General features: G+C 40.0%; 2 protein-coding genes across 2 annotated transcripts in view; one reads left to right on the forward strand and one right to left on the reverse strand.

Moving 5' to 3' along the window:
- Window positions 1-299: 299 nt before the first annotated feature.
- Mthfs (methenyltetrahydrofolate synthetase) lies at window positions 300-2,593 on the forward strand. Its single transcript, XM_080280523.1, has 4 exons — window positions 300-482; window positions 1,100-1,239; window positions 1,515-1,703; window positions 2,383-2,593. The coding sequence occupies exons 1-4, from the start codon at window positions 384-386 to the stop codon at window positions 2,543-2,545; spliced, it is 591 nt and encodes a 196-aa protein (XP_080136649.1). The 5' UTR covers window positions 300-383; the 3' UTR covers window positions 2,546-2,593.
- A 4,207-nt stretch (window positions 2,594-6,800) lies between these two features.
- LOC145410396 (uncharacterized) overlaps window positions 6,801-21,871 on the reverse strand; it is an 83,191-nt gene continuing 68,120 nt past the window's right edge. The window contains exons 19-27 of the mRNA XM_080280549.1: window positions 18,854-19,137; window positions 15,967-16,143; window positions 14,833-15,009; window positions 12,546-12,643; window positions 11,077-11,185; window positions 10,623-10,877; window positions 9,036-9,768; window positions 7,434-7,584; window positions 6,801-7,055 (exon numbers count right to left, since the gene is read on the reverse strand). Coding sequence (XP_080136675.1) covers window positions 6,888-7,055; window positions 7,434-7,584; window positions 9,036-9,768; window positions 10,623-10,877; window positions 11,077-11,185; window positions 12,546-12,643; window positions 14,833-15,009; window positions 15,967-16,143; window positions 18,854-19,137 — 2,152 coding nt within the window. The 3' untranslated portion in view covers window positions 6,801-6,887. The remainder of the gene's footprint in view (window positions 7,056-7,433; window positions 7,585-9,035; window positions 9,769-10,622; window positions 10,878-11,076; window positions 11,186-12,545; window positions 12,644-14,832; window positions 15,010-15,966; window positions 16,144-18,853; window positions 19,138-21,871) is intronic.

Consider the following 21,871-nt stretch of genomic DNA (forward strand, 5'->3'; position numbering starts at 1 on the left):
CTGCCCTACTTCTTGTAATGCAGATTCCTACCGAGCCATACTGTTAATTGTAGTAGGGTAGCCAACCAGGTGAGTAAACCAGGTGAGAGTTGGCGATCTAGCGAAACACTTCCGCTAACTTGTTTGTCGCTCGAGTCCTGATTAAAAACAAAATGACCGGATTTCTGATAATTAGGTGTGTATGAACCTGAATGTTGATAAAATTAATATTCTCCAAATAAAAGTGCCGATTCGGTTAATGAATGCCGATTTGGTAATTCGTCGCACCGCAGAAATGATCTTTACAGTAGCTATCACTGCAGTGCATCGAGAGCTGCATAATCTGATCGTGATTTCTACAGAAGTTGACATTGTCAGTCTACGCAGAGCTTGCAGCCACTACCATGAGTGCCATCAGGACTAGCAAAGCTGCTCTACGTACAGAAATAAAGGCGATGCTAAACAGCCTGAGCTCAGAAGAAAAGGCTAGGCAGTCCAAGCTCGTACGATTGGAAATTATTTGTTCGAATTTGCAATATCGAGCCTTTTAAGTCATTGTTCACTAATATTACCTTCTCCAGTCATTCAACTGTCACACTTCACAATCACATTTTACCCCCATTTGATGTATAGATCGAAGGCAAGCTGTTGGTAACCGACCCTAGTAACAGTGTGCCCAGTGTCCTTGAGAACAGAAACTGACCAGTCCACTAATGGAATCCTGTTTTAACTGGAAAGCAACTTAAGGGCACAAAATTTTAATTCATAATCGACAAAAAAGACAGAGATATTCGTTGGCTGAAAATTACTTATAAAACTTTTTTTTTTCTTAGTACAGGGTAGTTGCATTGTTATTATATATCTCTTAACTTTTAAGGGAGGGTGACTACTGTACTTCCTTTGTGGAATTACACGTTTGAAAGCCACCAATCACCCCATGGGGACTGAACCAGTGGAAGAATGTTGCACTGATGAGAATTTCAAAACACTAAACAGTCCTACATCAGTGTGAAGAGATGAAATAGGAACACTAAACAGTCCTACATCAGTGTGAAGAGATGAAATAGCTTTTTTCCTCGACTACCACTTTGTATATGAAATGTGAGCTTCCCATCCTCAGGTAAAGGAGCGACTACTGCAGCACGAGGTGTACCAGAAGAGCCAGCGGTTGTCAATATTCCTGAGCATGCCAGATGAGGTGCACACAGAACCCATCCTCCGCCATGCTCTGGAGGCAGGCAAGGCATGTTTTATACCAAGGTCAGTTGATAATGTCGATTCATTTATCATCATCGGTGTCATCGCCATAGTCACTGTCATCATCATCATAAATGTGCCATCTCTCCATTTTTAATGCAGAGCTGTAACATTAGATTAATTCCAGAATATGATGTACTATAGGTCATGAAGCAATGCAGTGGAAAGGATGTAGACACAGTATTGTCATAGTCTGCCTTTCAACTTTGGGAAATAGGTTGCAGTATGATAAAATCTCCACTTAGTTGAGGTGAACAAACTATAAAATTCCTCTACAGGTATTATAGCAAGTCTTCAGACATGGATATGGTTCGGCTATCCTCATGGGAGGAGTATGAGGCCCTGCCTGCGACACGTTGGGGCATCAAGCAGCCACCACTGAGCCAGGAGTGTGAGACAGCCCTGGCTACCGGTGGACTCGACCTGATCCTTGTCCCAGGCCTGGCGTTTACCAAGGAAGGGCACAGGTGGGGCTGAGGGTGGGGTGGTGGGTGTTTGTGAGGGACTGATAGTAGTTAGAGGGTGGTGGTTTATTAAGGCTCTGCACGTAAAAAACTCCTGGGTCAGCATTGGACATCATCCATCATCTGGTCTTCTATTGCGCTGCACAGGAGAATTGGGATCCAGGGCTATACAACTTAGTCTAGCTGTTTATTGAGTCAAAGACCTTAACAAAGTGAAAGGGAGAGGGGGGAAAGGTAATTGGGAGAGTGAAGAGGGTGTCTGGGTTGGGATGGGTGGAGTTTGGGAGGAAGGGGTCATAATAAAGGACTGCTGTCGAATCAGGATTAGGCTGCAAGGGGAAGAGTGGTATGGAATCAGGGACTTTAGGGGTCAAATTTATGAGATCACCTAAGCTTAAATAATAATGCTTGGATATACTGTGCCACGTGTACTTGTCTTCACTTGTAGAGCTATCAAGCTCTTTACAATCACATTAGAGAGAATATCAAGCTGACAGACTATGAAAAATGGAGGGAGCAATGATGAAAGTTAACTTAAGGATTATTCATTGAATTAAATGTTAGGTTCTTTTATAAATACAATCAGATATCTAGCAAAACTCACAGGTATTGTTACAGAGGGAGGTTGTTATGAAACCTATGCCATGTAGAATATGACCTTTATAGAGATGTTTGTCCCCAGGCTTGGTCGAGGTCGTGGCTATTACGACCGGTTCTTGGCCAAGTGCCGAGCAGCCCAACAGGCACCTCCACACACTCTGGCCCTCACCTTCACACAGCAAGTCCTTCCCAGTGTGCCCACTGATGACACTGACATGCTTGTTGATGTGGTTATTACTGCTTAGCCCCTTCGAACCTTCCTGTCAAATTCCTTCCAGCCTTCCCTTCTAACCCTTCCAAGCTTTCCCATTTAATCCCTTCAAGCCTTCCTGTCAACCCCTCTCCAAGCCTTTTCATCTAACCCCCTTCAAGCCATCCCATCTACAAGCAGTTCTTTTTGAAACTCAGGGATTTTGTCCAGATTATCATAACTTTTTCCATATGGTTGGTACTGTGAGTTTTGGGAACTGTAAAATCAGCTGATCCAGTAGGCAGTGTTTTGATAATTTAGTGTGGACTTAATAGCAAAAAACAAGTTTCAGGAGATACAACTTATTACTAGGTCTCATAGAAATTTATTAATTCTATAACCCAATTAAGAAAATTCTCTCTTAAGCTGAAGAGAATTGTCAGGAGATGGCAAGAATAAAATGAAAAGGATGTCTCAATTCCCAGTTGGTTAAATGACCAGTTGATGGAAGAGGCTGGGGTGGGGTGGAGTGAAAGAGAGGTAACAGCCAATCTCATTTTACTCCCTTTGAAGGGAGGTTTCTGTAGTCCAGTACTGCATATCTAGACCATGGAACCCAGGAAGGTGCTTTTCATTTTATTCCTGCCATCTCCTGACAGTTCTGTTCATTTAAGGATTTTTTTTTTTCTTTCTTTCTTTTTTTACCATAAGGTTAGTTAATCATGGAGATGTACACCTTCCTAATCATCAGTTCATGTTTTTTTTTTTTTTTTCTTACCATTCCACATACTACTTCTTGAAAGATGGCTAAGAGAAACACATAAATCATCCTATATTTTTAATAAAAATAAAATAATACATATCACATTTTAGAGAGAGTGAGACAGTAGGGGAAAGACAGGGTGTAGAAGGGAGGGCATGACATGGCGACAGCCCTCTGATGGTTCACCTCACGACTGACAACACTGATAATAAAACACTACCACAGTCATAATATGTTTCCTTCTTCAAGAACAACTATGAAACTTTGTGTATATGATGATAATTTCAAAGTGAAAGGATATTTGATCCACTCTACCGAAACCATTGATCTACCATGGCATGTTCTGTTCCTGTTTCTGAATCCTAGCCACCTCTTTTAAATTACCTGTAATTGGAAAATCAATTGGAATAATGATCAAGGTGATAAAATTTTGCTACATTATCATCAGAATTCTGTCCCAGTTTTTCATACCGTACTTATATGAGGCAGGTAAGGTTCAGAAACAAGAAAGTAATTTAATAAATTAAAAGCTATTAACATTGTTTTGTTACAAGCTGCGTAAAAACCAATATTACACTCAGAAGAGCTTTGGTTCTTCTCAACTCATGTTTCTTGATAAAAATGAATTTCACTCCCACCACTTTTGACATTTTCAGTCATTTTCTCATTACTCCATATGCACAGAAAACTTTTGACAATTAAGCCACCCTGATTAAAATATCAGCCTTAGCTTACAGTAACTAATACACTGAAACTGAAGCAAAATCTGATATTAGGGGGACTTTAAATAGCTAGGATATAATACTATAAGCTCTGCCGGCAAAAGCAATACCATATATGACATTAGCTCGAATTTACTTGGATGAATTGTTCCTGGTGATACAGTGGTGACTGTGATGAGTGCATAAGTGTGCGAACTAGGGTAAGGTTGAGCTAGAGACAGTAATTGTTATAGCAATTCCCTCGCTCCTCCTCGTCACCATTTTCACTACTGTATATCTTACCATTAATACTGTACACAATAAATTTATGGGCCTTTACTGACCAACCATGTTCTGTCCTTTCTTTAAATGCAGTAAATTAACCAGACAGAACATTAGCTGCTCAACTAAATTAAACAAAGTTAAAATATGACATACATTGAGAAAAAAAATCTTTAAAATGTGTGCAATAAAGTATGATAACAGGTTTTACATGGAAGTCTTACATTATCTGAGAGTACAGTATCGCACTTCACTAAATTACATGTTAACTTTGAATTGAAGGTGAGGCAGGTGAAGGGGAATGAATGAGGGAGCAGTGGATAAGGAGTTACCATTGGGCACCACCCAACTTCACCTACAGCCCATTCCAAATTACAGTATAATTAAACTCTGCCATGACTGACACCCTTCTACACTTGTCCACACTTCCTCAATCTAATTCCATCATCTGTAACTATAATAAATTTGCAATGGAGTATCATTACAGATGGTGGAGTCAGTGTGATGGAGTAAGGGGCAGGTGTGGAAGTGTGATGTTGCAGCCAAAATTAATTTACCGTACTCGAATGGACTACAGTATAATATATTGCAACCCATCTAACTAACCTCATAGCTTGGAAGTAAGGTGAATTTCAGGTCAGGTAAGGTCAGATGGTGCCACATTAATAACAGCCATTGATAGGTGCTGTACATAACACAGTGGACAACCTTGCTGTCATATAATACATCATACACGGAGAGAAACACTAAATTACATAACATTCTAGTATTGTACATGCTTGCCAGATCTAAACTGGTTTTTAAAAATTTTATTTCTTCTGATGTCTGGGTTCCTAGACTGGCAGAATGTGTGAATCACGAAACAATTTAATCAGAAGCTCTATAATCAAGCAAAATCAGTAAAACAAATCTCTATTAATGTACTGTATAACATACACATAAAAACAGGTAGTTCATAAAAGTGGAGAAGAACTTGATACCTTTCATTAAATGAATAATAAGCTTAAAAGAAAATGGCATTAACAAATCTACTATAAACTAGTGTACCTAACATTTCAGTACCATAACTACTGTTCAATTGGCCTTCAGTTGATCCTGCATGCACTGAATAACTGTGATATTGACCTTAACTACATATAACAGATGGCTGGCGAAGCCCAAAGACCAGACAGGACGGAACAAGCTAAATCATCATCAATGGACAGTCCAGGTTAATCATATCAAATTCAATAACAATTAAGTAAAAGGTACATACTTTTTTAATACTGTATACCGGATAAACTTTTTATGGATTTCCTACATCAAATAAGCACACACCGCAGGTAAATGCATGAGAACTAAGATGGCACACAAATAATATCAGCCACAATCACAGAAGTACAAAAAGAATGAAATACTTTAGGCTACTGATATTTTTGTCAGGCTAATCAGAATCATTCTCACGCTGAGTGTAAGATATTTCTGGTGCTAAGTTTCATACTCAGAATTGAGTACTGAAATTACCAATACATAATTTAACCCAATAAATCATGACCCAAACTGGACTGCCTCCTCAGAACAACATGCAAAACAAAGTATAGAATGTTTACCCCCTTCAATCTGATTGTTTTTTCTTTTTAATTCAAGCTACCACCAGACAATTTTATTAAATTTTGGGAGGACCTCTAGCTGTAGATGGGAAGGCTATATTTATCCCTTCCAGTCTGAAAAGTTCTAGGATGAATAAAAACAGTCTGGATGCAGAACAATAAACTTGGAAATATATGAACTAATTTGATGAGGTTAACTCAGGAAATGCTATTGCAAGATGAACTTCACGATAAGTAAACCGCCATTTGGAAAATACACCTTACACAAAGCAGATACAAAAATACAAATATTTTTACACAGGAAAAATATTCAGTGTTTTCCCCTGACAGCAGAGTAATGAATAAGCTAGGCCTGTACTCTATGCATGGTGTGCTTCATAACAGTTTGCTGTCTGCACTGAAACTCCAACTACACCACAACTAATCTGAGTTAACATCTGATATATACATTACAGTATGTTTTGAGTATTTCACAGTGTATTCAGTAGATATCTGAACTGTAATCCCAATTAGCATTTAGCATCTATTATAATAACTCCAAAGAACTGGCAGTTTTCAATACCTTTTTGGAGTGCTTTAATATACTGAACATCCATGATCATCTTCCAGCACTGTGACCAGTAACTTTTACATTTTATGCGAGGCTCCAAAATTTATGACAAATGCAAATCTTCTGGTCGTCAACTTATTTTCATTTACTTGATACTCAAGAGCATAGTGTAACTTTTTAATATGCTACCCATATTTAACTTTCAGTTCTAAAATTGTTTTCAGGCTTATATATTACACTTTTTTGTCTTGGACAAGAGACTTACTAATGTTAATAAATTTAAACTTGGCAGTCTAACCTAATAATTTTTTAAAGCATTTCTCGTTTTTATCTTCATGGATTGTTCTTAACAGAGGGAATTATTTTGTACAATTTTTTTTTATTAAAATACTTCATGTAATTTAATCAATTAACTTCTATCATTTATCAACTGACATTTACTCTCCATCAAATCATGCATGTATGTTCATATATCAAACAAATTTTAACCACTTCACTCTATTCCCGTCTGATCAACTGTTGAAGCCCAGCTTGTTGGAGTCATGTGCTGCCACCTTGGGAAAAGCTCGAAATGCAAAGGCACACTGGACCTTGCACACGTGGTCATTGAGGATAGATTCTCGACTGAATGTCTGGGCCAAATGGAAGCAGTTGTCGATCTTCAGGCTCTGGCAGACAGGCTATGAAAGAAACAGAAAAATTGTTATATATATACAGTAGCCCTCTTTACATGCCCCCCACCCCCCATTGTTTTTCTGCTCTTAAGTCCAAAGTAAATTACAGAAAAATTGTTTCATGCCACTCCCCCTTAATTTATAGCATTGTACCAGTCATATGGATAGAAGTGTATGATGTTTGAAAAACATAGCATTATAAAAGGAATGAAGCCATGACAGTAAGGATGGTGATGACGATGATGATAATGATGATGATGCCTTCTCCTACCATACCCTTTGAAAGATGGATGAGTGGCATAAAGTGAAAATAAGATGATAATGGGATCTCTGCTGTTCATCATTCCATTCCTCCATGGTGCACCCACGGTGGCTTCAACTCACCCCCTCCTTGGTGCAGGTACACATAACGCAGGGAGAGATGCGCTGAGCTGCTCCAATGTCAATGTTGGTCGGTCCCACACCACAGGACACTCGCTCCTTCCACAGTTCAAGGTTGATGGCAGGCAGGTCACGGCATGACACACGAGGGTTCCTGTTGGCACGAATTACAAATCACTGTGATTCTTGTTCTTGTCATTAAGGTGGCCCCTGGCCCAATTGCACATGAACCTGGTGGACAGCAGGAAACCACTTCAGCTGAATCCTCCCACTGATCTGATGAGGTTATGTCAATTGATTGTTTGTGTTATGATAAGGAGGTGCATGAGTTACTGAGGTGTTGATGAAATAAACCATTATGTCAATTTACTGTAATGCTATATATAAGTGGTACAGCTGATGCGGTTAAGAATGTATAAAACTTGAACAAAGACTTAGTAGATGTATGGTTCATATCACTGGGAACTCTGTTGATATCTTCAGTTTTTGTGCTATTCCCATTTCTGAATCCTGTGCACTGAAACACACATAACAGGAAACTTGGTTAGTATGCAGATGCTTGACACATGTAATCAAATAGAATGATAAAGATGAGAAGTAGATAAGGATGGTCAGCCTGAGGTGGTAAGGAGGCATAGTGACATATTCCCCTCACCTTAGGAAGCTTTATAGCATCTCTCTTCCTTAATTTATTTTAAGAGTTACAGCTTATTATTATCTATTTTGTTATTATCCATCCATCCATCATCCAATCCTACATTGCCCCATGAGGAGCGTAGGAGACCGGGGCTAAGCAGTTGGTCTCAACATTTACGATGAGAGTGACCAGCCTCACTCATCCCTGAGTGACATTACATGAGCAATCAACCCCAACCACCCCTTGGATATAAACCTTCATCGGCTCAATCCGACTGGAATGCAATAATTACCCAATAAACCACCAGGTGCCAAAATTTGGTTATATGGTTACCACCCAGCATAGTAAATGGTTTCCTGGTGTACAGGAAACCATTTGGCTTGTCACTCAGTGTAGAGTCACCCACAGGCAGAAGGAAGAGGAAAGAATGAAGGAAAGAAAGACAGAAGAGGGAGTGTAGAGTTACCCGTAGGCAGAAGGATAAGGAAAGAATGAAGGAAAGGAAGACAGAAGAGGATGGAGAAGAGGAAAATATCTTTTTCATATCTTAACAAACTGCATTAATAACATACAAGAGAATACCACCCAGCCATATGCAGAGATATACTGTACTGTACTAGCAAGGAAGATGTGCTAGAAAGTGTCCTAGGTCGACTAGAATTCAGTCCATAGAGTGGCAGGAGGGAGGATGGTCAATAGTGGCAGGTGGGAATAAGCAGAAAACAGCTGCAATGTGGAAAAATTGGAGGTATTTTTGTCATAAATCATCTCACATAAACTCTCAGGGGCTGGTATTGTCTGGCAAGAGGTAAGATATATTCTGTACAAAACATTTACCAAATATGTTTCTGGCTCTTTCTTATAACTGACAGAAATATGGATCAATTATCACAATAACAAGCATTTTAAAATAATTACTGTTAGCAAAGACATTAAATAAAAAACAATAAAAAGAGTAATCAACTCACAGGAAGGGGTCAGGGAGATCAAAGGAAGATTGCTGTGCTGATTCCAGACTGTCACAGTTGTCACAGAGAAGCCGAGCCAGTGTCATCTTGCGTATCTCTGTCAACTGTGGGTCTGTGAAGCGCACCAGAGGGTCAGCATTCTCATACCAGAAGCGATCACAACGGCGCAAATTACGGAACTGGATACCCAAAATGCAACCAAATGTAGGTCCAACTAAGCCTCCATGTAGAGGAGTCTCCACAAGGCCTCCAGTAAACAGGTCAATATCATCAACATGAGCATATGTTCGCTTCAGTCTCTCAATGACTGGCTGAGTGATTTCCCTGTGCAGGTCATCAAATGTGCGTGCACGAGTGAGGTTACACAGGGCTCTGTATTCATTGTATGGCTGCAACCCGTGATCACGACCTCTTTGGATATTCAACGCTGCAAGATCCAATCCAGAAAATGGTGTCCGTTTGTCTTCAAAGAGGTGGTTGGTTACTTCATCAGTCAAGAATTGATCAAGAGTCTCCATGGATACAGTGGTGAGACCTCTGACAATTTCATCAATCATGCCAGCCTCATACAGCAGATCTGGATTGAAGAAATGTTCACTCAGCTTGACTGGCTGGCCACGTTTGGCAAAAACACTGTCCATTCTCTCGAAAGACGGCTTGAGCAGTGAGTGGCCAAAACGGAAAGCAATGCCGCACTCATTGAGGACGGTGGGATTGCAGTATGGGTCATAACCTGTGGGAAGAACACAATAATATGAAGTTTTAATTAGTCTTTGCATAGATAATAATGATGACATCTTAGTAACATGAAGTTTTAATTAGGCTTTACATAGATGATAAGAGGCTATCATCAATTGCAGTTGTATCATAACTGAGCTACACCTATCACAATCATAGTACTGTACAGAGGTTCTCCTGAAAACCTAGTTTGCCCGATTCATAAGGTGATGAAGAGATACTTTCACATGATGGTGCTGATATAGCTTGGCATCTCCACTGCCTGAATTTTCAAATATGCCTAAACTCCCTCCCTAACCCTTAGAAAAAGGATGGTGGACTGCTGGAGGCGGACTTCAGCCAGCAGTCCACCAGGTTCACATCCACAAGAGCCTGAGGTTGCAACAACAACAGATTTATAAACTAACTTTTATCCCACTAAAAAACTCTTTTGAAGTTCAAGCTGATGAAACATCTTCCAGTTTATTCATGTCACACCTAGACCATTTTATTAAGTTTACAACTTTTCAAAAGAGTGGGGCTACACACTGCATCCAATGACTTACTCTCCTAGAGGCTGTCCTATGCTGGGAGAGAGAGAAAAAAAAAAATCATCTGGTGGCAGCAAAAAAGGCAAAAGAGGAGGAAGACATCATAAGGCACTTACCTGCAGTGTTCATCACCATAATTTGGGCCTTAAGCCCACTATCCTAAGATACATGGCCACTGCATCATTCATTTTACCACAGTTAACTACAATAAGTGCCACCATCAGTACTTACTTACCTACTAACCTACACAGGTTTTGTGGACACAAAAAACGATGTTCTTTGGCTGAACTGGTTAACCCATCTTCTGCCACTAACTCACCCTCATAATAACCCTCCCGAAGAAGATTCAGCCCGTAGAGGTTAATGGCATTCCACCCTAACACCCTGGGTAGCCATTCATGATAGGTGATGTGCTGGTTCACCGCAGTCACGATTCTTCGACCGTTCTGGAAAAGCTGCTCATCTGTCCAGTGTGGGTTGAGGCGTTTGAGTTCCCGTGCTACTCGGTTATGTTCACGCATCATCAAGGTGTGCAGGACTGCTAATCCAGGCTGTTCTGATGCTCGAGTGTCACCTGAAGGGGTAAGGTAGATTAGGGTGAGGGAAGGATGTATGCCATATGAAGAAAAATTATGAATGACAGTGATATATACAAGAGATGTAACAGTTGTGGGAAAGGGTGGTATAAATAAAGATATGCTTGGTGCGGGAGATTTATGGATGACAATGAAAGATAAAAATGTGATAGTTAAGGGAGAGGATTCATGCTTTACCTCCTGTGAAGCACTGGCCACGTTCAGACTGACACTCATGGTTCTCCGCGTCAGTAGGCAGAAGCTGCTTACCACGGAATGGGTTTGGTGTCCCCTTCAACTGACCATCCTAAAGATTACAAAGCATAAAGTTACATTCCAACCCAAACTAAAATACAGTTCACATTGTAAGTTAGGAATGTATTCCAAAATCTCTGTAGTGTAAATTAGGGAAGTGGGCAAATAAAATTTCATAAGTGACAGTGGAACTGTCCCCTTTCTGTAAATTACTGTGGATATAACAAGAAAAAAAAAGTACAAACAAAGGACAACTAATGACTTTTTATATCATAACAATGATAATTTCATTTCAAACTGGAACAAGAAAAGAGCAAAAATCCATGTCTTCAATGAAAACTGAAATTGTCAACTTGATCTACATAATACAAAACTGGATAGTACTGCAATGTCCAAAACTTTACAGTATGTTCTCTCTACATCATTACCTTCCTAGCCTCATTTGCTACCATACCTTAATTTTTCACATTCTCATATATATAGTATCCACCCAACTTCTTGGCTTACCATACCATTTTCCACCTTCAGACTCACTCACCTATACCCATTTCAAAATCCCATCTAACCACCTAAACATAAACTCTTTCACCATATTCTCAACAAATTCTAACAATCAAACCTACCATAGGTGTATAAAGCAGTCATCACATGCTGTTTGCTATCACCAATGCAGTCTTATTACTGTTTTACAACTGCTCTAATACTGTGGCCATTTAATTTTATTTTAATGACCTATCAACCCATTTGGTGACAAAATAATAGGATATTATCATAGACTATTCTCTGGCCTTCTTTATCCACTTCCGAATAATACATTAGGATCTTTCCACACTTGATGTAGTGCTGCTTTGGGTGTCTGCCCTTTCCTCTCTTTCATCATTCCTCTGCTGTTTTTCCTTCCTTCATTCTTTCCTCTTTCTTCTGCCCACAGGTGACTTTACACTCCTTCTTCTATCTCTCTTCGTTTCATTTTTTCCTCTTCCTTCTGCCTATGGGTGACTCTACAATGACAAGCCAAATGGCTTCCTGTACACTAGGAAACCATTTACTACACTGGGTGGTAACCATATAACCAAATTATGGCACCTGGTAGTTTAGTGGGTAATTAAGATGCTCCAGTTGGATTAAGCCTGTGTAGGTTTATATCCAAGGGGTGGTTGGGGTTCACTGCTCATTTAATTTCACTCGAGGATGAGTGAGGCTGGTCAATCTCATCTTAAACGTCAGGACCAAACTGCCTAGTCCTGGGTTTCTATGCTCCTCTATGGGGCAACATAGGATTGGATGATGGATGGATGGATGGATGTCTTATCATGCAAGTAAACAATACTACCATTATCTCTTCCAAAATGGCCACACAGAGTAGCCACAAGAAATTATAAAGTAAGCAAAGAACTGGTTGCTTGCCTTACCTTCAAGGATCGCAGTGAACGCTGTTCACATTTGTCTGACCCATATGTATGTGATGCATCAACAAAGGCTGTCACCTGGTTCATCTGCTCTCGGTAACCTGACACAGAAATTAAAACACGGTACAGTTAGAATGTCTCAGTCAAAGTGACAGCTGTGCAAAGGTTGGATCCCCAAGAGGTTACTGAAGGCTTACCAGTCACTTAATGCCAATAGGAGAAGTAGACTGGTTATTTGCCATTTAATGTACTGGGTTACAAAAGTCTAGCCTTGGGACATTACATCTCAATATGGGCAATACAGGATTGACTTTTTTTAGTTCCACTTAAATGTTTGTGCATAAACCCAGTACAGGCAAATGCTTACAGAGGAAAAAAAGTCAGCCATTCCCATATTACCCCCTTTGAGGTGAAAGGGCACAAGGCTAGGCTACCACAGTCCAGTGCAATTAAGGACGATGATCATCCTTCTTTGTATTACATGACCAAAAAGCATACAATCACTGTATATACAGCAAGGGCATCATTCCATCAGGGTTGTTGCTGGGCTCAAAGGTGAATCAGAATGGCTGCAATAAGCATCCATCTGAGCATCAACAAATACAGTAATCTCTCTATTATCTAGAAATCCAGTACCCGGACACTGTGATCTGGCTGTTCCAAATCATTATTCATACAGTTTTTCTCATTTCCAGACAAATTGCTTGCGTCTGTTTCAAAATTATGGTCACATGAAAAATTTCTCACCAGAAGGGTGAGTATAGCCTGGTGGTGCTGCTGTGTCAGGCCGGTTTATTTACCCTACATCCGCTAGGCATCCCCATTGCTTGCTCTCAGTTCATGCGCATTGCTTGTGTAGTGAGCAGCTCTTCCCGGACTGCTGTTTTGGTGGCAAATGTGGTAGCTTTCGTGGTTGTTCCCTACCTGCTTCAGGCCTTCCTATTCCTTGCATGTCTCTTCCCAAGGTGTGTGTGATGATGGCCACTTCACCAGCAAAAAGGAAATGGGTAGTGCTGACACTTTAGAAGTTGGAGATCCTGGGTAAGACTGATGCAGGATGGTCGAATCGCAAGTGTTAGCATTGATTTTATTCTTGCTTACTGTACTGTACCATGGTTTTAATCTATTTTACCATGATTTTACTCCATTTTACCATTATGTATGGCCACTGCATTTTTCTTGTGCAGCCATTTTTTTCATTTTTTTTCATGTCACTGCAGGGAATGGCCCTGCAGTGGTGACTGCTAGTCTGTGGCTGATGGGTCTGCTTGACCATGGTAATTACTTGGCTGTGGTTTATAGGTATGCTTGACCAGACAAAGTAGTATTAACCAACAGGAACAAATGTTGAACGATGTACTGCAGCGGCCTTTTACACTGGCTTTCGAAGTTAGGTTATGTACAAATGGGAACCAGGGGAGAAATCCACTGTCTGGACAGAGCCACTACCTGGATATGGCTTTGGCTCTATTATGTTGGATAATTGAGGGATTACTTATTACAATAAATGACATTCTACAAAGTATACAATCATCACTCACCCCGGAAACATTCTGCCACAAGTACTTTTAAGCTTCAACTCTATCATGTTCAAGCTGGAAACATTCAGCCATAAGTACTTAAGAGTCAAAGTTCAAGTTCAAACACAAACATTTTTACAAACTCATTGGACATTTCAGATTACTTTTTTTCTCAACAATTTCCTGCAACTGTTGGGAAACTTAGGTGGTTTTGGCACCTAAGTTAGTTCCAGTCGAATGAAATCTTCAGCTGTACCAAGGCCTACCTTCGTGTGGGGATTCCTTAAGAGGAAGAAACATACTATTTTTATGTACGTATGTCATACAGTGCTGTAAAAGAAATCAAATGACTATACAGTTTTAAAGTACTGTGGCATTAGGTGCGGTCATTTCTAGAGATCTATATACTCGTAGTCTTACATCCATTAATATCACAAAATATATCAAATTAAATGACAAGTTTCCTCTTTTCTCTTTAGTGGCACTGAATTTCTAGAAGCTGAATATAATTGTCACATGAAGGCATAACATACAACATTCTTTATTTGTGGCCAAAAAGGTAGGTGTAATTATTTATTATATTTGGTGTATCAGGTTTCTCAAGCATAGTGAAACTCTGATGTTAGAATGAATAAAATGCTAAATCCATACTTTGGATCCAAGTGGGTTAAGAATCCCCATACTTTTACTAATATAAATTTTTTTTCTCTTTAATACCTATAGGTAAAGGACATATCAAATAATATCTAACTGCTATTACTGTGACCTACCTAGAGTAAGCTGGCCTGGCATGGACCGTGTGAGGGGGATGCAGAAGGGCTGTCCAGATGAGATGTTGACGGGAGGGAAGAAGGGGTCATTGGAGGGGATGGTGATGGGGAAGCATTCTGGGTGAACTGTCTGGGGGGAATCGCACCGCCGGCAGTCCAAGATGGAGTCCTGGAATCCTGCAAAAGGCACATTCATTTGCTGTACAGTTATAAAATTATGACTGGCAATACTTTACTGTTGGATAGGACTGGCTAAATGTAACAAATCTTGTAAAAACTATACTATCATTACCTTGACTCTCTGCACCTAAAGTTGGGGTCTATTTCTTACTGAGGGAAAAACAAACAAACAAAAAAAAAGCAAGTACGATCCTTAGCTGGGAAAAGGAAAATATAAAAGTATGAAAATTATGAACAAAGCTCACTGAAATGGGCCTTTCAAGCATTATATGTTACATTAATGCACTGGATGATAATTTAACAGTATTTCACTTGATCATGCACTGGTTTAGCTGCTTTATCACCTGTGACCCACATTTTACCCCACTGAACATTCTATGAATTATGCAGTCTTCAGGAAGGAAAATATTACTGTATTTAATTTGGCAGTGCCAGCTCTAGGTTCTGGGAGGCCCTGTGGAAGATAATGCTTGGGAGCCCCTTTACTTGACTAACCTTCACCAGGCTTCCCTTACTGTGCTCAATCCCTCATCCACAAATCTGATCTTCCATAAAATCATCCTCATCCCATTCATGCAGACACCTAGTGACATTCTCACTATACATAACGTCACAGCTACACCCAAAGAGTCTGCCCATACTCCAGCCTGTTAGTTCTTCTTAGTCTTACTAGTCAAAGACATTAAGAGCAATCCTGGACTACACACATACACTTGTCCTTCATATGAAACACATATCACACTGACACTGATCAATTCTCTGTTAACAGCATAAACACAAACACTACAGGATTATTTGCTAAATTCCAACATTTCATCTGTTTTATGGAGGTTGTCATACCTCAGAAAAATGCAAAATTGGCCTTCCCATACACCCTTTCCCCTAAATCAATTAGTATGGTTTTATGCTGTGATTACCATAGCACATATGCATTAATCCACTACATGTTACTACCTTTGTTGACAGGTGTGAAGGTAATGTCATGATCAATAAACTGTCCCCACTGCATGACCATGAGTGTATAGCGAACATGTGGGGCTGAGACATCGTTGTGCATGTTGGTGGAGATGAGGCGGGGTGATGGCAAAGGACCACGGTCAGTGACAGAGTTGACGCGGGGCTTTGAAAGACCTGCATAAATTCAAAGAGAGGCAAGGGTCAGTCAAAAGCAAATGTGCATGATTTTGTACATTAATACAGGATACAATACAAATCTATCACCATAATTATGCTGCATTAGTTAATTAATGGAACACAAATATCTCTTTTTAACTCTCTATCTCACCCCTTAAAAAATATATTTATATACAATATGTATGGTGTAGATTGTAAGCTGGTAGGTGCTGTTAAGAGTTTTTATGAAGGTAGTGGAGCATGTGTAAGGGTAAATGGGCATCTAAGTGAATGGTTCACGATCAATGTGGGTATGTGACAAGGTTGTGTCATGTCCCTATGGGTGTTCAATATAATTTATATAAGGATAGGGTGATGAAAGAAGTAAAAACATGCGTAATGGGAGAGGGATGGCGTTGCTAATGAATGGTGATGGATGGAGTATCTCAAATTTGATGTATGATGATGATGCAGTACTATTTGCAAATACTGAATGAGAGCTTGGTGGACTTGTGCAGAGTTCTGTAGATGTCTGTGAGTGTTGTGCCTTAACAGCTGATGTAGAAAACAGTAGTGATGGTTACTGAGAGAGAAGGTGACTCCCAGTGTGATTTTACAATGAATGGAGAGAGACTGGAATTGGTGAGAGAATACAAATACCAAGGTACAGTGACAGACAAGAGAGGAAAATGTGGAAAAGAAGTGGAAAGTAGAGTGACACAAGGAAGGAAAGAGCTGGTGCAATGAAGGCCTTGATAAGAAACAGAGGCTTGAGTGTTGCAGCTGCGTGAGGCTTACATGAAGGAGTGTTAGCACCAACTTTAACACATGGGTGTGGGACTATGGTGTGGCATGAAAATGAAAAGTCAAGAGTGACAGCAGTGGAGATGGGACTGTTGAGGAATGTATGTGGAGTACAGAGAGTGGACTGGATACGGAATAATGTGATTCATAAAAGACACGGAGTGAGGAAGTCTGTGGACACCACAATCGAAGAGAGTGTACTGAGATGGTATGGTCATGTGGAGAGAATGAATGACAACAGAGTGGTGAAAAAGGTATATCTGAGTGAATCTGAAGCAGAGAGGAGGCGAGGTAGGTCAAGAAGGTGGAGAGATATGGTGGGTGAGTATGTAAGGAAGAGAGGTATGGAAGTTCGTGAGGCTAAGGGATCGACAAAAGATCGAGCTGGCTGCATGAATTCTGTGCAGAGATGTGCATGACCAGGGATTTGGCACCCCTTTTTAATGTGACAGCATTTGGACTGATTCGATCAGATAGGCATATGTGAATAGGAAGTACTTGGTGAAACTGTTTGGCCTATCAGATGAAGCCAAGATTCCATGGACTTGAATGACCAGGGATTTGGCACCCTTTTTTAATGTGACAGCATTCGGACTGATTCGATTGGATAGGTATATGTGAAGTGGGAGTACGTGGTGAAACTGTTTAGCCTATCAGATGGAGCCAAGATTCTATGGAACTGAATGATGAGTGAATGGAAGTGTGGCCTATTGGACTGGGCAAACTTTGGCTGTCTGAAAGCTGCTACTCCTCACCCAGCCCTAGGGTAGGAAAGGAGGTCTGGATGATGATGACAATCCAATGGTGCCCCAAGAGGAGCGTAGGAGCCCGGGGCTAGGCAAGTTGGTCCTGATATTTAAGATTAGAGTGACCAGCCTCACTCATCCCTGAATGACATTACATGAGCAATAAACCCCAGCCATCCCTTGGATCTAAACCTACACAGGCTCAATCTGATTGGAGCACCTTAATTACTCACTGAACCACCAGGTGCCATATTTTGGCTATATGGTTACCATCCAGCAGAGTAAATGGTTTCCTGGTATACAGGAAACCATTTGGCTTCTCACTCAGTGTAGTCACCCATAGGCAGATGGAAGGGGAAAGAATGAAAGAAAGAAAGACAGAAGGGGGAGTGTAAAGTCACCCATAGGCAGAAGGATGAGGAGAGAATGAAGGAAAGAAAGAGAGAAGATGATGGAAGGAAGAGAGGAAAGGGCAGACACCCATGAGCTGCACTACATCAAGTGAGTGGATGGTGAGTGCCCCCATGATGATTTAAAAAAAAAAAAATCTGTAATCATCATCACCATTATCATTGTCATCCTGACCCTCAGTCCCATCTAAAAATGGGATGAGGTGGCATACAGAAACAAGGAAAGAGAATGTAGGAAACAAAGAGAACTATCAACAACATGACCAGTAAAATCAGTCACACAACCTGGCTTAAACTCACAAGCCTCATCATCAGCACAAATTGTATTTTATTTTCTATTTACAGATGCACTTCAAAAGTACCTGCCAGACTCATTTCTGTTGACTCTCAACTTAAAAAATGAGTGCCAAAACCTTTGTTATGTGCTTCTTGGTACATACTGTACTTCATTCAACCAACTCAATCCTCTGCCAATTCCTTAGCTTCATAATTTTTCCCACCTCTCTTCTACACACACCCACCTATCACATCCATCCACTCTACTCCTACAGTAGTCTACCACATAAACACTCATATATCCACTTTATTATGCCTGCTGCATCTATTTCCTCCACATGACCACAACTTTCATGTACACTCTCTTCTACACTTTTATCAACATATATTGTTCCGATCAAAATCAAATGTCACTGTGCTTTGTTTTATGAAATCCCCATATTGAGGTTGCCAAACATACCTAGTTATTCTACACACTCTAAACACACTTACCATCATCATATGCAGGTCTAAGCAGCCTGGTGTTGGCCCTGAAGGACTTTCCAAAGGCAGGGAAGTTAAGATTATTGCACCACCCCGTGGCAGTGCGGAACCTGGATGTATGATCACATGGCAGTGTCTGGTCATCACACTCAAACACACTGGGGATCTCCATGATGTCACTGACATCAATGTTGGGGAGGACTTCCATGAGGTCAAGGATATTGTTCGGGGAGCCAGACTCGATATCCTTGAGCTGTCTGTTGACGGTGCGGGTTTTACGTTGACCTGGTTGTCTGTGTGTGATACCCGGCCAGCCAGAGGTGGTGATCCAGATCAGTTAATGTGCTTGGTTAACAATAACAGGGAGGATAGGCTGTAGAAATTGTGGAAAGAGAACCAAAAGCAAAACAAGACATCAGGAAAAACCACATCATGTGAAGAGAAAGTGTAAGCAGCATGAGAAATCTGCAGAACTATAGAGATTTGGTATTGAGCAAATGGACAGAACAGCCAAGATCAGTTGCAGCACAGCAAAAGCATTAAGAAGAGAAGAGGAAAACTTTGAGACAGAAAAAAAAAAAGGCATACATGAAGACAGTACAGTCTGTCAGAAAGGCAGCCAGAAATCTGGGAACTGAAGAGATAAGAAGTGGTACTGAAAGCAAGCAACAAAATGATAACAAAACAAAAAAACAACAAATGAAAAAATTATAACTTGCAAAACTGTCGGCTGCAGTCTCTTGTGCAAAGCTGGCTAATGAATGCAGCAGTGACAATGAGATGGGATGCAAGGTACTTAAGATGTATTCACACATTCATGAAATAAACAGTCACTCTGGGCATCTTTTATACACAACTTAATGTTACCATTAATATCCAACTTAATATTACCATTAATACATAGCTTACGACAAGGTGTTTGAAAAGTAATGCAACCCTATGGGCATACTGCATTTATTACAACAAATGTTGGAAATGTCCACCATTTTGCATTTTGCACAAATGTACACAACGAAGCATGTTTGTTAACACCCTCTGCAATGTTGTGGTCAATAACTTGTCCACACAGCGTTGAATGCTGGCCTGCAGCTGTTGAGCTGTGTTGGGATGACCTGATTATGTGGCATCCTTGAGATATCCCCAAAGGAAGAAGTCTGGGTATCATGAGGGTATAAACAAACATGATTCATTATGTACATTTGTGTGAAATGCAAAATGGTGGACATTTCCAACATTTGTTATAATAAATGCAATGTCCCCATGGGCCGTGTTACTTTCTGAACACCCTACATTATCATTAATAATTCTGTATTACATATGTACAATTCTGCAATTTATGTAATAAGAAAGCATAAACTACTGTACTACATTAATATTAACAATTACTAAACTTATGGGATGATGGCCAAATCTTAAAACAGAATTAAAAATATCCTGCACCCAAACTCATTACAAGGCAACAAAGCTCACTCATAATGATACTGCACATGAAAGCACTGCACTGTGTCCTATCTGGAAATGAAGGCTCACTGCATATGCTAATAGACATGACAGAAATAAAAACTATACACTTTAAATACAAACTATGTACAGATTTTAACATAATTCATAAGACTGGCTAATTAGCAGTACAGCCACAAGGCTCACTTGCGAGGTTAGTGAGACTCATTCAAGCATACACCTTACAACATGCAAACACCAATGTGAAGTTTTATGTCAGTGTCATTCTTCCTAGCCCCGGGTTTTTACGTTCCTCACACGACAACACAGTAATGGATGGTGGTGGTGGTGATGATGATGATGATGATGATGATGATGATGTCACTATTCAAAACCAAGTTGTTGCTGCTGTGGGTCCAGGTTCATCTGGATGTGAACCTGGTGAACTGCAGAGCTATCCTGCATCATCTCCCTTTTGGGGGACTGGGAGGGAGCTGAGGGACATTTATACCGGTACTATCACATGATGGAATCCCTCTCCAGCACCCTCAAAAACATAGAGATAATAAACAAGGAACCACTAAATTAAAATATACCTGTATTTAGTTCTACCAGCACCACCTGTAGTATATCACTTAAAAGGTTTATACTGTACAATACTGTAGAATTTACTGTACAACTGATCACTAAAGAAAGAATTATCCAGTCATTTCTTTTGTCCACTGTCCCTGTCCAACTGTTGATATCCAGTGAATCATCAACTGTCCATTTCTTGTGCTTTAATATGTAGAACTAAATGGCAAAAGTCAGATCATAAGTCAGATGTCACACATTTTAGTAAACACACTACGAATTTGTTAAGAGAGAAAAGATCTTATTTAAGTGAGGATCACATTAATAATCCAAGACAGCACTATGAGGGGAGATGTTATGTCCTTTGTAAATGATGGCAGAAAGGGGTAAACATATAAAAGCGCTTACAAAAAGTGCATCATGGGTTACTATATCACACCAAAGCACCTTCTAAAATACACACATGGACAGCCTGTTAATGATCACTAAGGTAAGCTGGGTTAGGTTATGTACAACAATCGGATCTTTATTGGCTGGCATGGGTACCAACACAAGTAGGGTATGTGTACACACACAAACACACATGTATATACAAAACAGTAAAAATTTCTTAGACACCACTGTAAAAATTTTGCTTAGATGTGCATTTACCTGACAGAATCTGAAGGAATGGAAGTTTTGTTCTATGTAACAGACAATATCACAGCAATAAGTCTTGTACTATTTTCAATACGGATGGTTTACAATGCAAATTAATTCCACAGGTAGTTTAATACAAAGATGTGCAAACCATTTCATATGGTTACTTTTGTGACTGGATTCTTCATGTCAAGTACACTCTGTCTTACCGACATACAGTATTTCAGAAAAAATGCTTGACTACAGTACTGTACTGCAATAAATACACACCTGAATGCAAATTAATCCACATGTGTCTAAGGTATTTTAGCCACATTTAGACAATGAACAGAGGGACATGCACAAACAGACAAATGCTTCACATCTAGCATAATG

The sequence above is a fragment of the Coenobita brevimanus genome, chromosome 85, assembly GCF_032717465.1.
Source record: "Coenobita brevimanus isolate Jiangsu-jjx chromosome 85, ASM3271746v2, whole genome shotgun sequence".
NCBI classification, from domain to species: domain Eukaryota; kingdom Metazoa; phylum Arthropoda; class Malacostraca; order Decapoda; family Coenobitidae; genus Coenobita; species Coenobita brevimanus.